We start from the raw sequence: 16,290 nt of genomic DNA, 5'->3' as shown, positions 1-16,290 counted from the left end.
TTACGAGACGTAAAAGTGAATTAAAACCTTGTATATCTTGCGATATCGTTCAAAAAACGATTTCACCAGTAAAATTAAATTTTGATATCGTAGATCTTACACAAGGAACTAATACTAGAAGTTCCAAGAGAATATTCCTCAGAAGCAGAAGTCAATCTACCGTTAAAACAATAAAATCTCGTTCGAACATACAAAAAACAAGAACAGAAAGCCTAGAGTCTTTGGCAAAGGAAGTTGTGGACCAAGGTACAAGCAGTCAAGAGACTGTAGTGAAAAAAACACGGAGGAATACCTCCAAAACAATTCAAACTCGTTCAGACATAGAAAAATTAAGAACAGAAAAGTCTTCAGCAAAGGAAGACGTGGACCACGGTATAAGCAGTCAAGAAACTTTGATGAAATCAACAGAGGCGACAAACGTTTCTAAATTATCTAATAAGGAGAAGACTGTTGCGTCTACTGTAGCGTCGGACATGAGTAAGAGTGTAGCTAGCGTGAGAAGCTGGTTGAAAAAGAATGCTGCAGAGTCATCCAAGACAGGTCAGTAATAACAGTAACAGTTATAACAAATAAAATAAAAATACCAATATAATGCATCCCTAAGTTATCATTCCTTGTTCGTTTGGTACACTGGCTCAGAAATCTCGGTTTCATCCAATTTGTTTCGCTTAAACCTCTGGTGAAAACTTACCTTCTTTACCGAGAATCTAAATGGAACTGAACGAAACTAACCCTTCGAGTCCCAAGCATTTACATACATACAACATACAATCACGCCTGTATCCCATGAAGGGGTAGGCAGAGCACATGAAACTACTAAAGTATCAGTGCCACTCTTGGCAAATAAGGGGTTGACAGAAAACGAAACTGTGACATTGCAGTGACAGGTTGCCAGCCTCTCGCCTACGCCACAATTTAACCCATATCCCACAGTCGCCTTCTACGACACCCACGGGAAGAAAGGGGGTGGTGAAATTCTTAACCCGTCACCACACGGGCAAGCATTTGAACCTCAGAAATATTATATTTTGTAACACTGACGTCATAATTATGATGTCGCTCGGACTCGAAGGGCTAAAGACCGAAATTCTCAATATATTCTGTGGTTTTTGTAGGGGTGGTTCCTTGCGTTATCCCAGCATTTGCCACGGCTCATGGGAGCCTGCGGACCGCTTTGATAACTAATCCCAAGATTTGGCGTAGGCCCTAGTTTTACGAAAGCGACTGCCACCTGGCCTTCCATCCCGAAGGGTAACTAGGCCTTATTGGGATTAGTCCGGTTTCCTCACGATGTTTCCCTTCACCGAAAAGCGACTGGCAAATATTAAATGACATTTCGCACATAAGTCCCGAAAAACTCATTGGTACGAGCCGGGGATCGAAACCGCGACCTCCGGATTGAATGTCGCACGCTCTTACCGCTAGGCCACCAGCGCTTTTTGGGTGGTTCAGACACCTTTTATCAAAATCAGTTCACTCATTCCATTGTATTTTTATTTCATTTAGGTGTATGTGTACTGTCAATCAATTGGAACCCTCTACAACCATGTCAAAATGACCAGCAGTAAGAGATTTCTTACAATCTGATTTATAACGTCACTGTGACATAGTTCTACAGTGGCCTATGGTTTCAATTGGTTGACTGTACATGGCTGAATTTCTACTTGCATTTCAGACATAGCGACAGTGAAAGAAATGCTGTACCAAGAGGTGATGGAGACATTAAATACTCGACTAGTCGAAATTAATGAAGCTACTGGAGAAGCGTAAGCGATTTCATTTCTTTATCTATTTACCTTTCTACTAGCTACTATGATCGAACGAGCATGGGAAGTTATTTATACTCCATTGCAAATATGAAGGCCCTATAGTACATGGAACTTAAGACGCTACGGGAGCGAAAGTGCTAAATTGGAAAGGAACTCCACTTTCAATTTGGGAATTTTAGTTAAATATACTAGTGTTATTAACTAGATTTATCGTAACAAAATTGTCCATTCAGAACAACTCAGTTAAAAGATGTTGCGAAAAAATCTTTAAAATCGAGGTTCTGCTCTCGATTGTTTCCTCCTTCAAAATTTAGTCAATCGTAACGAAATTTGAGAATCTGAATAACAATGAAATAATCTGTGTCGGACCGTTTAGTGTTTTGGCTAATGGTTGACTTTTTGCGCCATAATCAATAACACCGTTTTTGGCACACATAAATAATTATACGTATACTGTTAAGGTTTGAGGAGTTTCCTTAATTCCTCATGAATCCGAGATCCAATTATAAGAAATCGAGCTTATCAAAATTTGTCACTGTTCTGAACATAAACGCATGTTGTTCTTATAAAAATACCAAAGGCACTATAAGTGTGCCGGTCAGATTTGAGGAGTTCCATTCTGATCATCATCAGCAGTTCCACTGCACCAAATGTCACTGTTCTGAACGTAAATGCAAGCTGTTCTTATAAAAATACCAAAGTCATTTTATAATGACTTATGCGTGCCGTTCAGTTTTGACGAGTTACGTTCTGGTCATCATCAGCAGTTCCACTGCACCAAACCAAATGTCACTTCTGGACGTAAGTGCATGCTGCTTTTATAAAAACACAAAAATTACTATAAATGAGAGGATAGATATGAGGAGTTCCTTTGATTTCTCCAGGATCTCATTATCAGAACTTAGTAGAAAGTGGGACCCATCTATATGTATATTATTGTATATACATTCATAAAAGAAATTCTAAATCCGTCCAATAACGACGGAGATAATTATCGACAAACAAACGTTAAAAAAATACACTACTTGAGAACAACCTTCCTTGAGATTTGGGCGGCGGTTCAAAAAAATCTATCTCTATCGCTCTTGCGTATTGGCGTGACAGACTACCTTTCGCGGCGTTTCGTTTTCGTTTCGCGCCGCAGAAATGCCATTCGACTACGGCACCAGGTATCTTTTGTTTTCTTCACAAATCCTATTGTTAACGACCGTCTCAAGTCAAGTGCTATTGGGCCTTCCTTCATATTTAAAATTGAGTACCTATATACGATACGAGGGTATAAGTTTTCGATGAATGCGAGTCCTCTGTTCGGGGCGAACTGCTAGTTTGTTTAGACATTAATTTCCACATTTTGTAATTTCAAACCATATTATGAGCGTTAGTTGACCCGACACTTCTTTAGCCTTATTTCGATGACGTAATTTTTCAGGTTGCAAGCAGCCTTCTTAAAGGACATAGAAGAACTTGACAGGTATTTTAATCTAATCGTGTTTTTACCTTATCAAATTTATTTTCCTTGGGTCATAAGTGTCATAACATGCGCATTTGAAATTATCATCACTACTCGTATCATAACGGATAATTATGGTTCTATGAACGACATCTACCGTATTTTAAAGGGCGTTACACTCCTTACGGCTACCGGAGTTCCAAGTCATATTGGTAATTCACCGGTTACCAAAGAGGTAGGTAGGTATAAAACTACATATATTTAGACATACATTTAATTATGTAAATAACGTACTATACCTACGTATGTCGCCTAATTTTGACAGTAACTCTACGTACTCCATCCTCTATGTCAGTTACTCAGTTACTAAGTATAATTTTGAACAATCAGAATGAGGAGGCACACTCAAAGGTTATTACAGATGGCGCCACCTTATTAGCCCATTGCACAGATACTTAAAGAATTTCATGAGTGAGAGCGAGAAGACATTTCTTTCTCTCTCTCACATATGAATGATAGTGACATTAGTGACATGCACAGAACTTTATTTATATAGAAGAAACAATTTCATCTATTTGTATAGGGGCCGAGCGTGTCAAATTTTGTACTGAAGTTGATTCTTGCCTGTAATTTTAAATATGTCTCAGGCTCTTGATTGTTCATAATTTTTGTGTTGTTGCAATTGAATATCATAACGAGGCATTTTTTATGTTTTGGTTGACTTCAACTTACAAAAATTGACGCCCGAAAGCTGCAAGCTTAGTAAAGACGGACAACTCAGTGGATTTCACTGAGTTCATTTGACACGCTAAGTAGATACGTTTGCTTGATCTATGGTATATATGACATCTGTGGTGACATGCCTTCTACACTTGCATAGGCGCCGCCTGGCGGGATAAAATGTCAGTGTGCCTCCTCATTGCTGAGTGGACTTCCATATAAAAGATTATGATATAAAATTATGTTTTCGAATATGATCGTTTGCAGACTTTTCTGTTAAAAATTTATATTGACTATTGCAATTTTCAGCCTTAAACAGAGGATCGATGCACTTGAGAAGAGCAAAATGGACAGAGTTTGCGCTCTCATTCGCGCAGACGCTGAACACAAGAAACGCATGCTACAACTTCTGAAGGAAGACATCCAACGGATTTTAAAATGAACTATTTCTTTTATTGTACACCATAGACGGCATAGACTAATAAGCCTGTCCTCGCGATTAAAGCATGTTTACACGGAGCAAGGCAATTTCAGCAAACAGAGTTAGGTCATCCCTTTCAAACCAAGGGGTGTGTCAAAAAATGGTACCCAGCTAGTGATTTCGGTTTCAAAGTTTTTTTTCTTCAAAAACGTTTTTTATTTTAAAGTTAAATTGCTGTCAGTTCTGTTGAAATATTATTTTATGGTTGTTTATTTTGCCTTTAAATTAATTCGTTTTTGTTTTTATAATTATAAAATTGATTGTTTATTCTCGAAAACGTAATACATATATCAAAGTTAATACTTAAAAATGTTATAATAGTTATAAGTGATACTGTTGACACAAATATTGTTTCATTGTTAATTATTTTTCCTTTAATGAAATTCGTTATGTTTATTTTCATTTATAAAATTGATTATTTATGTTCTCCAAGATGTACTATGTATATCAAAGTTGATAGTTTATTGTTAGTTATAAGCGGTACTGATGTATGTATCTACAAATATATAAAATATAGTTCAATCATTTGAGCATTAATATCAAAAAATAAATACATAGTGTTGACAATATATTCTGTTTATTTTTAAATGACCTAGAGCAATAACAGGTTTAACTTTCAAAATAGTCGCCCAACTTAAAGATCGGCAACGCACCTTGCACCCTTCAGTGGACTATATGTATTTCACCAGTGACATTCTGTGCCTATTTCTGGCTGGGTTGATATTTAAGTAAAATTGCTCAGCGTCAATTTATTTCCTTGTTGAACAGACAAATAAAAAAAATTAAACTCATAACACCTACGGTCCGCCTGGTGGTAAGCAGTCACAGAGCCTATGGACGCCTGTTATGTAAAGGTACCCCACGCTGTCGGAGTCCAAGGTTGACAAAAGATAAACTCCTTTAATTTTAAACTTAATAATATATTTAAAAATAAATTATTTACAAAATCACATAATAACTGTACATTTTCACTTTCATCGGCCGATGCAGTCTTGACAAGTAGGAGTTCAGTAGACCGGAAACATTTTGAGGACGTTGTCAAATTACTAGGAGTCCTCTTGGCTAGCCACTTGCAGGAACACTTGCTGTTGGGGCTGATGTTGCGCTTGCGATGACACCTGGAAAATAACATATGATTTAATTAATGAAAGCCAACGCGATACTTGACATACCCAGTTCGCGTCCGTGACGTTCCACTTAGGCCGGGCCGTGTGCATCAGAATGACTGACCAAAGTGGCAGATCGATGTTGGAGTACCATCAGCATTTACTACCTATTTGCTACTATTTACTACCTATATTGACATATTTGCTACCTAAGTTAGAAAAAAGATTTTCCAAAAATAATGTGGGCAGTCATTCTGACGTCAGGATGACTGCCCAAACTGAGTATGTCGGGGTTGGACCCCCTAATTTGCAACAATGTATATACTATGATTTACTACCTATTTGCTACCTACACATATATTTTTTTCAGATTTTTTAGGTAAAAAATAACGATTTTATGAGCAAAGTATTATTTTTAGAGATTTCTTCCATAAAGTGGGCAGTCATTCTGACGTCAGGATGACTGCCCAAACTGAGTATGTCGAGGTTGGACCCCCTAATTTGCAACAATGTATGTACTATGATTTACTACCTATTTGCTACCTGCACATATATTTTTTTCGGATTTTTTAGGCTAAGAATAACGATTTTATAAGCAAAATAGTTTTTTTGTAGAAATATGTTTCATAAAGTGGGCAGTCGTTCATACTTCAAGTTGGGCCCCTAATTTGCAACATTCTATGTCCTATGATTTACTACCTTTGCTACCTACATATAATATCTATATATTTTCATTTTATTTTTTTATAAATAAAATCTGAAAACATACATAATATTATGTAGGTAGGCAAATGGGGCCTTGGAGTCTATATTTATTTCATTTTATTCAATTTTTCATATTTAAAAAAATCTGAAAACATACATATATTATGTAAGTAGGTAAATGGGTAGTAAATCATAGGACCTAGAATGTTGCAAATTAGGGGGTCCATCTTGAAGTATGAATGACTACCCACTTTATGCAACACATTTCTACAAAAAAAACTATTTTGCTTATAAAATCGTTAATCTTGGCCTAAAAAATCCGAAAAAAATATATGTGCAGGTAGCAAATAGGTAGTAAATCATAGTACATACATTGTTGCAAATTAGGGGGTCCAACCTCGACATACTCAGTTTGGGTACAGGCCGGGCCGATAGTCCCCTATCATATGTTTATCGTAGATATATGATCATAGGTAGAGATGGGTCGTGGGTAAATACCCAATCTACCCACCCAGGTATTTACCCGGTAAATACCTATCTACCCGGTATTTACCCGTATCTACCCAAATTGACGGGTAGATTCATTTCATGTTGGACATGCTGATTTGTGTTAAAATGGAGATAAATACTAAGTTAGTGGTTGTAATCTTTATACACAATTTAAAACAAAACTGTTCAGTCAAATAGACAATTAAGTTTACAGAAGTTTTAATGTATATTTTTAAAAATAATTAAAAAAATATGTTTTATGTGTGCTTTTTAGATTGTATTAATTAGTCGTATTTATACCATAAAAATAAACTTCCTAGTACTGGTTGGAGGGGGTTATGGTGGGGTTAGGGGGGGTAAAATGTATTTTTTTCATATTTCATGGAAACTATCATTAATATCGAAAAGTATTGTATGTACGAACTAAAGTAGACACAATTTCCTACAAAAGTGTTTATATGCATTTTTGTCATAAAACATACTATGTATGAGTTATGAGCTTGAAAAAGATTTTTTTTTAATATTTTTATTCACATATTTTTATTTACAGTTTTAATTTATCAAACTTATAATTTATACTAAAAGCATTTGAAATTATTTCCGTATGTCAGAGAATGATATTACACGATTTTTATAGTTGGAGTGATACACTAAAATCACATTTTATCTCATAGCAACCTATTCGTTCCCAATTTGAATAAACATTATGTGTACAATTACAAAGACTGACTTAAATTAATCTATTTTAGCCCAAACACCATTTAAAAACGTCAAATTTGGAAGAGGGTAGGTAAATATCGGGTATTTACCCGGTAAATACCCACCGTCGGGTATTTACCTGGGTAGTTACCCATCTCTAATCATAGGCAACATGGCGTCCCTTTTCTTCACGTTGGAAAAAAAGAGAGGCATACAGACCTATGATCATATTTCTATGATAATTTGATAGTAAACATGATAGTAGACTATCGGCCTTTGGCTTATCCAGATATCCACGGCTTTTGTGTGCGTGTGGCTTGACAGAGCACCCTCCGAAAAATAAAATAATAATGCTGATCACTTAGTAAAAGTTCTAAAACAATTGTAAAACTAATCTGAGTTTATGAAAAGATAGACTCATGTGCTCACAAAACAGTGAATCTAACATATAATAATATTTATATCCTGAAAGGGATTTTTCGGTATCAGTGGAGGTACCAATTATTTGCAGTTAGGTACCAAAATATTGTATTGGTCCAGGGGTCCTGACGCTTACAGGCAAACCGCTGGGCGGATTGTCGCATACGAGCGGGGTTATAGATTACGTCTGATTTCTGACGTAGTACGCGATTTATTGTCGTGTAGTGAATGTGTTAATAATAAATAAGGCTCACCTGAATAATTTGCGAGTTGTGTGGTTGTGCCTGTATGATGATGGGTTGCGTGGGATTATTCTGCACTTGTAGCCGGATCATGTTCAACTGGGCTTGCGTTAGTTGTAGCTGTAACGACAGAAAAATATATATGTAAGAAGTATAGAAAAAAATCAAGGCCGGGTTACGTGGAAAGGAACGACGGAGGCCTTTGCCCAGCAGTGGGACGTTAGGCTCATATAAATAAAATAGAAAAATTTGCCATTAAACTTTCGCAACCATGAATCCGCCTGGTGGGCACTCGTAAACTTTCCTCATATGCCGTAGAACCCGCTGGGCGAGTTCTAGCCATAAAGCGGACGGTTATAAATTACGACCGGTTTCTGACGTAGTGGGCCATTTTTTGTCTGGTATGGTAGTGAATGTGTTAAAAATTTGTACCGTAAAACTTTCCAACCACACTTCGGACAAAATGGCGATCACATAGGTATATGAAAGAGGCGTATTCCTACGCACACCGTCTAAGTTCGTGTAGGTGAACGCGTACCATGATTGTATGAGTGAGATAAGACTTCGCGACCGTCGTGAGGTACCTAACCGAGAGCGGGTCGGCGACACTTTCAGCGGGAAGCAAGGAGTAGCCATACTATACGATAGTACTCTTTATTATACTACCAAAGCTCCCAACTGTTCACAACGAAATATTTAGTTCTCCAAAATGAAGAATAAATATTTGGTTGTGTGCCTTTTCAGTGTATAGTTAGTAGTGGAAGGTGGGACACATACCGGTAGTTGCTGCACTTCGCCCTGCGGAGTGACGACCTGCTGCACGAGGGTCACTGGTTGCGGCACCACGCTCGGGGCTGCGCTGTGGGACTGTTGCTGCAACAACGGAACAAGACATTTGTTAATAAATAAATAAATATACCTATGACATTCTTACACAGATTGACTGAGCCCCACGGTAAGCTCAACAAGGCTTGTATTGTGGGTACTCGGACAACGATATATCCTTACTAATATTATAAATGGGAAAGTGTGTGTGTCTGTCTGTTTGTCCATCTTTCACGGCAAAACGGAGCGACGAATTGACGTGATTTTTTAAGTGGAGATAGTTGAAGGGATGGAGAGTGACATATACTACTTTTTGTCTCTTTCTAACCCCCCACTTCCCTAAAATGGGGGATGGACGTTTGTATGGAGCATTGCGCAATTTTGAACTTAATGGGAGCGAAGCCGCGGGCGAAAGCTAGTATAATATACAAATACTTATATACATAGAAAACCATGACTCAGGAACAAATATCTGTGCCCTTACCGGGATTCGAACCCAGGACCGCGGCTCAGCAGGCAGAGTCACTACAGACAGCCAGACCGGTCGTCGTTTTTCTTTGTTCGATTATTACTTCTGTGAGTCTAGTGAAAAAGGGTATAACTCAAATTGACTCGGTGAAAAAGGTCACAAGTACATCATACTATTCCACATGAAAATTATTGGAATTTCATCGAATGTAATAGTAAATAAGTAAAGCCTGACCAGAAATATATGATACTCGTTTGCCCGCGGCTTCGCTCGCGTTAGAAAGAGATAAAAGTAGCCTATGTCACTTTCCATTTCTTCAACTATCGCCACTTAAAAAATCACGACAATTCGTCGCTCCGTTTTGCCGTGAAGGACGGACAAACAAACAGACACACACACTTTCCCATTTATAATATTAGTATGGATGACTACGCGCCATGTTGCGGAATTTCATTAGAACTATTTTTTCATACTATACTGAACTGTTACCGCAGACATCAGAATAACAGCACCCTTTTGACACTCCATACTAATATTATAAATGGGAAAACGTGTGTGTCTGTTTGTTTGCCCGTCTTTCGCGGCAAAACGGAGCGACGAATTGACGTGATTTTTCAAGTGGAGATATTTGAAGGAATGGAAAGTTACATAGGCTACTTTTTGTCTTTTTCTAACGCAAGCGAAGCCGCGGGCAAAAGCTAGTAATCATATATTTCTAGCCAGGCTTTACTTAGAAGAATAAAGGTGTAAATAGAAATACCTGCACGACTTGAGCGCACGGCTGTATGACGAATTGTTGTTGGTTTGAAGTAGGCAATGTTTGCTGTTGCTGTACCACCTGAAAGAGAATAATGCGTTATTATAAGTACACATGTATAATATATTGGTTCTCATATTGTTCCCACTTTCGAACTAATATTGACAAGGGGTGTTACATTTTGGTGCCGTGACCAGGATTGTCCTTAGTCTTTAGTGGTGGTCGATAGCATAAAAGAATGTGATAAGATAACGCTACACTTCAATATAACATTTCCGGATACGTTATCAAATTGGTCAGGCTTAGGGCCGGTTGCATCAAACCGTCTGTCACCGTTAAATTTTATTGTATGGGAAGTTCCATAGACGTCTGTTGCGTGACAATGATGTGTCTGTCAAATTTGGTTGATGCAACTGGCCCTGGTGGTGGTGCGTCTTCATTCGACACCCCTTCTGGGGTGTGAGTGGCCCCTTCCGAGCTGGGCGCTGTGGGGGCTGTGTCGGAAAACACTGCAACTGGCCCTTAGATGTCTTAAAACTCTTGCCCAGGTGACCATTGTTTGCAATTAAAAAACCGGCCAAGTGCGAGTCGGGCTCGCGCACAAAGGGTTCCGTAGCAGCAAATATTTAACCAAAATTACAGTTAAATCAACCTATCTCAAAAACTATAAGAGATACTTTGATCAAACCAAAAATCGTTGAAAGAGTTAATTAGCATGCATCACCTCTATTTTTTTTAGAATTTTATACCCCGTAGTTATAAAAATAGAGGGGGGGGGGACATACTTTTTACGACTTTGAGAGCTGATATCTCAAAAACCGTTCACTTTAAGAAAAATGTTTTTAGAAAACTTTATATCATTTTAAAAGACCTTTCCATTGATACCCCACACGGGTATGTACATCGAAAAAAAAATTTTCATCCCTCAGTTACATGTATGGGGGCCCCACCCCAATTCTTTTTTTTTACTATTTAGTGTCATAATTTTGTAGCGGTTCATACAACACATATTCCCATCAAATTTCATCACTGTAGTACTTATAGTTTCCGAGTAAATCGGCTGTGACAGACGGACAGACGGACAGACGGACAGACGGACAGACGGACATGACGAAACTATAAGGGTTCCGTTTTTGCCATTTTGGCTACGGAACCCTAAAAAGAAACTTAAAGATTATCTTTAAAACTCTCCCATAGTAGTGCGATAGAATATAATACTTCATTGCGAACCATGGTAAATGTATAGTTGATACAATGAAATTTATAGAACACATGGCACCCGGATAGGGCATTGCAAACTTATATTATAGGTGAAAATAGAGGCAGAAATCGATTCGTTTCTCTGTGATCGACTCGTCTTGGCAAGACCTGAAGCTAGTAACTGGATGAATACTCACATGTTCAGTAGCAGTGTGCCTCGGAGGATCCTCTCGCGGCTTGGCCGGTTTCACCTCATGGCGGGGCACGATGTCAATCAGGAAGTCGAATTGGTCGGATTTGGATATCGCCATTGCTATGTCGTTACGCTGCAAATATAAATAATTTGTTATAGAGGAGTTCCATCACAGATATTAGTCTATATGCTTTTTCTTAGTGCAATAAGGTCCGTTTCTTCTGAAAATCTAAGAAAGAGAATAACCCCCTTATTTATAAATAGTTACTGAACTGATTATTTAAAAAGTTTTTTGTCCCTTTCTGTCATGTTGACTTATGTATTTGTGAAAAAGAAACAAACAATTTTTAATGAATAAGGGAGAAAGTAAGGGTATGTCGTATTTACATACATACATACAATCACGCCTGTATCCCATAAAGGGGTAGGCAGAACACATGAAACTACTAAAGCTTCAGTGCCACTCTTGGCAAATAAGGGGTTGGAAGAAAACGAAACTGTGACATTGCAGTCGTATTGGCGTACAAAATTATCTCTCGATTTTTGCGGGGAGAAGAGTGAACATATACAAAAAATGTCTGTTTGTCAACACATTCTCATTTTAACGCACACAAACTTATCACACACGGAAAAATCAGTAGGTATACTACAATTTTATACAAGGCTACTTTTGACTTCCACACACAGGCGACGCATGTCTTAAATCGCGAAACGGAAATGTCTCCTCAGTACATTTTGTATAGGAAGGACGTAAGACGCACCCCCAGGCGACGCGGCGCGCGCCTCAAGCGACGAGTCGCCTGGGGCGCGTCTTACCAGCGTAGCCAGATCTACGGAAAAGTCTGTAGATCTACGGATTTCGGGGCTTCAACACAGACCTACGGATTTTTTTGAAATTTCTACGGAATTCCAATAAAAACATTTTTTTACTAAATTATACATGTAAGAAATAAAGATATTGTGAGTTATTGCTAATAACGAAACGTGATTCCCGTCTGTCACGCTTCGGATGTGCTTCGGACTCAATTCGGACTATAGCGACTATTTATACTTTTGCGTTTCGTTTCGTTTCGTTTTTCGTTGTACACGTTATCACGCTGTACAAGATCTAACTTTCTAAGGCTACACTAATGTAGTAAAAGGGAACGGAATTGAAGCGTACCAATACCTTTGGTAGGTACGCACTGTAATAATATGGCGAAAAAGTAGAAGTGCTACATACACTTCTACTTTTCATTACTCATTATTTATGCTTCAATATAGTAGTCTGTCAAACAGAGGTGTGTCACAGTAAAAAGGCGCGAAATTTTAATTCTTCGTGTCTTTTAATTATCCAATTTTTTTTTTAATTTTCCGCTTTTTCTAGAGACGGAATCGGCCATAAAAACTTAAAAGAAAAGTCTGTAGAACTACGGATTTTTTAAATTGCAATCTACGGAATTCTACGGATATTTTGGCCGCAGCCTACAGATTTACAGAATTATAATCTGGCAACACTGCGTCTTACGTCCTTCCTATAAAAAATGTACTGAGGAGACGTTTTTTTTAAATTACACTCGGCATGCGCGGATCCAGGGGGGGGTCATAGGGGTCATGACCCCCCTTCCCCCTGGAGCCTAAGTTGGCCATACAAATAGATCACGTGACACCCCCCCCCCCCCCCCGGGACCCGGGCCTTTACCACGTGACCCCCCCCCTGGGCACAAAGCTGGATTGACACTCGGGCGGCGTGGCGCTGACGTCCGTTCCGCGTCTTAAGACATGCGTCGCCTGAGTGTGTGTCGCCGCTATTTAAGTAAGTTACTGAAAGACTACTGCATTTATTTTCATTTCAAAATATGTGAAGGAATTTTAGAGGCAGGCCAGATTCACACCATAAATGCATTTTTACTACAGTGCTGGCCAATCTGGCTATATCACACACTATTTTGAAGGGCCGGATCCCATCCCTCCGCGGGCTGGTCATTTACGGACTTTGCTCATCACTAGTCTAAGGTAAAAGTACTTGGTGAAGTTTACCTGCAAAGTCCTCCGCTTATTATCTTCAGTATGGTTCCAAGCTCTCATGGTGAGTTCATGGATGAAAATCTCAGCAGCCTTTGCGAAGAGAACTGGAGCTTCGGCTGAAATCATCTTCACTTCTTCATCCAGCTTCATAATCTTCTTTATACGGGCCAGCGGGAGTGCTTGGGTTTTGAAGTCTTCCTAAAAACAACGAAAAAAAAAACTTTAACAACAATAGGCTAGTTTCCTATATTTAAAATAAAATATTGCATTGCACGAAATAAAGCATCACATAATTAAAAGAAAAATGTGGACAGTAGTTATGTTAAAACATAATTTCTATTTAATAAGTCAAAGAGAAAGATATAAAGTAAATGAATTAACAGTGACATCTCAGTATTTCATAATAATTCCATATTAGCAAATCGTTTTGACAGTTCGTAAAAAGAAGCTGATTTGACTAGTAGAATGATAGTACTCTTTATTATACTGTGCTAGTAGGAAACTAGCCTAATATTCAAGAATCATATAAGTTCTGATCACTAGGCAGGCTTTCCCCATTGATTTCCACAATTCACACTGACATGCTTCTTCCAGCCTTATATTAAGCTACTTGCTTCCTAGTCAAATCAAATCAGCTTCTTTTTAAAAACTGTCAAAACGAATTTGAACGACTTGCTAATATGGAATTTATATGAAATCGAATTGAGTGACGTCACGGTCAACTCAGTTACTTTATATATTTCTATCTGACTTATTAATTTTTTTATATTAACTACAGTCAAGTTCCCTTTTACTGATAAATGTCTATAGACAAATTACAATCGTGTCTGCCAAGTCCACACCTATTTTCTTTTTTTAACTCCTTGATCTATAATTTTAATTTATAATTTTATCTTGTGTATGTTTAGGCTGCTGTAAAAAGCTTCCTGAGGTTTTATTAAAGACTAAAAATATGAGATTATTTGCAGATCTTATTTCCATCATTGTAATAAGGTCTAGACTTACCGCAGTAACCTTTCTGATGTCATCGGTGACTTTGGCCCAGAACTGCTGCAGGTTCTGATGCTGGGTGTCCGCAGAGTCCTCTGCCGGCCCCTCCTGCTCAAGAGACTCCTCTGCTGTGGAGGTCCCGGCTTGGTCACTGTAAAAGTTTATAAATATACTAGTGGTGTTGTGAGCTGTAGGGTTTGCGAAGAGCATAGAAAGAATTTGAACAAAGTTAAAACAGAGACCTTCACTATCACTTTGCACAATAAAATATTTTCTTCGATATACTGTTTACAAATAATAATGGACAAACAGTAAATAGCATTTTATATTTAAACATTTTAAAGTGACGAAAGGAACAACTAAAGTTTTACCAGTTCGGGTTTATCTTTTGAATAAAAATACAACGTAATTAACCAAGCCGGCTTTACTGTGAACATTGTCACATTGTATTCCTTTACTATATAAATTGACAACACACAGTTACTTGGTGAGTTTAATAGCAAAATAATAGAAATTATACAAAAATAATTACGACAACAGCAAGTATGTGATTAGATAAAGTAATCGGAAAACTATTCAGGAACTTACGCAGGCACGAAGAAGCACACCGACATCTTGAATTACAACACGGATAATGGACGACCTCGACAAAATTAATTTCAGCAATTATTCAACAATGAAATTAATTTACCAAAAACTGTTTTATAAAAATATTAGCCGCGGTCCAAAGTTAATGGGACACAGTAACCAATAATCAGACTAAAGGCCGCTGTACACACATGGCCAACAGCTCCACCAACCCCCTTGGCCATGTGTGTAGAGGGCTACTTGGCCGTAAGTTGGCAGTTGGCGCTAGCGCTTGCCGGCCAACCGATTCGTGTCGGTTTTTTGTCCACACATCAAAGGATCTTGGCGCCAATGGCCAACTGCGTTTACACATTGGCGCTTCATTCAGTTGGTCGTCAGCCGTCAGAGAGGACGGTAGTGAAATATTTACGAAAATAATAAGTTTATCTATGTCAATAATAGTGTAGATTTTAGGAAATAAAATAACCTTGCAAATGTTTAATGTATTTCCTAAAAAAGATAAATGTTCTTATCATAATATTAAAAAAATTGTTAATATTTCAAATAATTTAATTTTACTACGGGGTTATTATTTTTTAATCAAATTTTTCTGTCAATGTCTATGATCTAGAATTTCCTAGATTTTTCCATTCCACGTCCATCTTTCATGAAGAGCCAATGCCAAGTGATTGGTTCGCCAATGTGTAAACAGCGGCTCTAATCTTGGCCAAGGGCTTTCACAAAGGGTTGGTGGAGCTGTTGGCCATGTGTGTACAGGGGCCATAATATTTGGAGATCTCCAATCACCAATTACTGAAAATGCGCCACCTCCACGATTCGTCCACCGATGACCAGTCACAAGCTTGACGTATGATGGTGTTGCTAGATTATCGCATTCTCTTTTGGTATTTTGCAACTTCCGGTATTTTAAAAATTGTCTGAAACTTTATCTATTTATTACAAGATGAAGACTTGTTCAAAACGATACATTAACCATTTAAAGGAATTGTACTAAATTTTTTGTCTTAAATTACAGCCTAGGTCTAGCCCAGGTTGGTTTTTAAAAGGCAACATTAACCGGAAAAAAGTAGGCTTGTGCCGTTTCGTTCGTTGATAGCCCAGTGAATATTGGGTCTTTTTTTTAAGACCAGCGCAACATCAGAACCAAATAGTGTCAAAATGATACTAATAGTCCACAGAG

At 38.0% G+C, this 16,290-nt stretch overlaps 2 protein-coding genes across 2 annotated transcripts; one reads left to right on the top strand and one right to left on the bottom strand.

The window, feature by feature from the left end:
• Window positions 1–5,287, top strand: LOC125237865. The gene is made up of 4 exons (XM_048145094.1): window positions 1–540; window positions 1,676–1,766; window positions 3,199–3,240; window positions 4,249–5,287. The coding sequence occupies exons 1-4, from the start codon at window positions 396–398 to the stop codon at window positions 4,379–4,381; spliced, it is 411 nt and encodes a 136-aa protein (XP_048001051.1). The 5' UTR covers window positions 1–395; the 3' UTR covers window positions 4,382–5,287.
• A 110-nt stretch (window positions 5,288–5,397) lies between these two features.
• On the bottom strand, window positions 5,398–15,279 carry LOC125237864 (nuclear transcription factor Y subunit gamma-like). Its single transcript, XM_048145093.1, has 8 exons — window positions 15,111–15,279; window positions 14,538–14,673; window positions 13,545–13,730; window positions 11,530–11,658; window positions 10,136–10,213; window positions 8,859–8,954; window positions 8,094–8,201; window positions 5,398–5,538 (listed from the first exon to the last, which is right to left on the bottom strand). The coding sequence occupies exons 1-8, from the start codon at window positions 15,134–15,136 to the stop codon at window positions 5,467–5,469; spliced, it is 831 nt and encodes a 276-aa protein (XP_048001050.1). The 5' UTR covers window positions 15,137–15,279; the 3' UTR covers window positions 5,398–5,466.
• Window positions 15,280–16,290: the final 1,011 nt, after the last annotated feature.

Source organism: Leguminivora glycinivorella, chromosome 22 (genome assembly GCF_023078275.1).
Source record: "Leguminivora glycinivorella isolate SPB_JAAS2020 chromosome 22, LegGlyc_1.1, whole genome shotgun sequence".
NCBI lineage: Eukaryota > Metazoa > Arthropoda > Insecta > Lepidoptera > Tortricidae > Leguminivora > Leguminivora glycinivorella.
This window is presented reverse-complemented; position numbering and strand designations above follow the sequence as displayed.

Bases quoted from the DNA above. Each gene is read 5' to 3' on its own strand.
- LOC125237865 (XM_048145094.1), top strand. From the start codon at position 396: ATGAAATCAACAGAGGCGACAAACGTTTCTAAATTATCTAATAAGGAG. The intron at 541-1,675 runs GTCAGTAATAAC...CTTGCATTTCAG, and splicing joins TGCAGAGTCATCCAAGACAG to ACATAGCGACAGTGAAAGAA. The intron at 1,767-3,198 runs GTAAGCGATTTC...GTAATTTTTCAG, and splicing joins AATGAAGCTACTGGAGAAGC to GTTGCAAGCAGCCTTCTTAA.
- LOC125237864 (XM_048145093.1), bottom strand. From the start codon at position 15,136: ATGTCGGTGTGCTTCTTCGTGCCTGC. The intron at 14,674-15,110 runs GTAAGTTCCTGA...AAACTTTTACAG, and splicing joins GTGTGCTTCTTCGTGCCTGC to TGACCAAGCCGGGACCTCCA. The intron at 10,214-11,529 runs GTGAGTATTCAT...ATTCTCTTTCAG, and splicing joins GGCACACTGCTACTGAACAT to GTGGTACAGCAACAGCAAAC.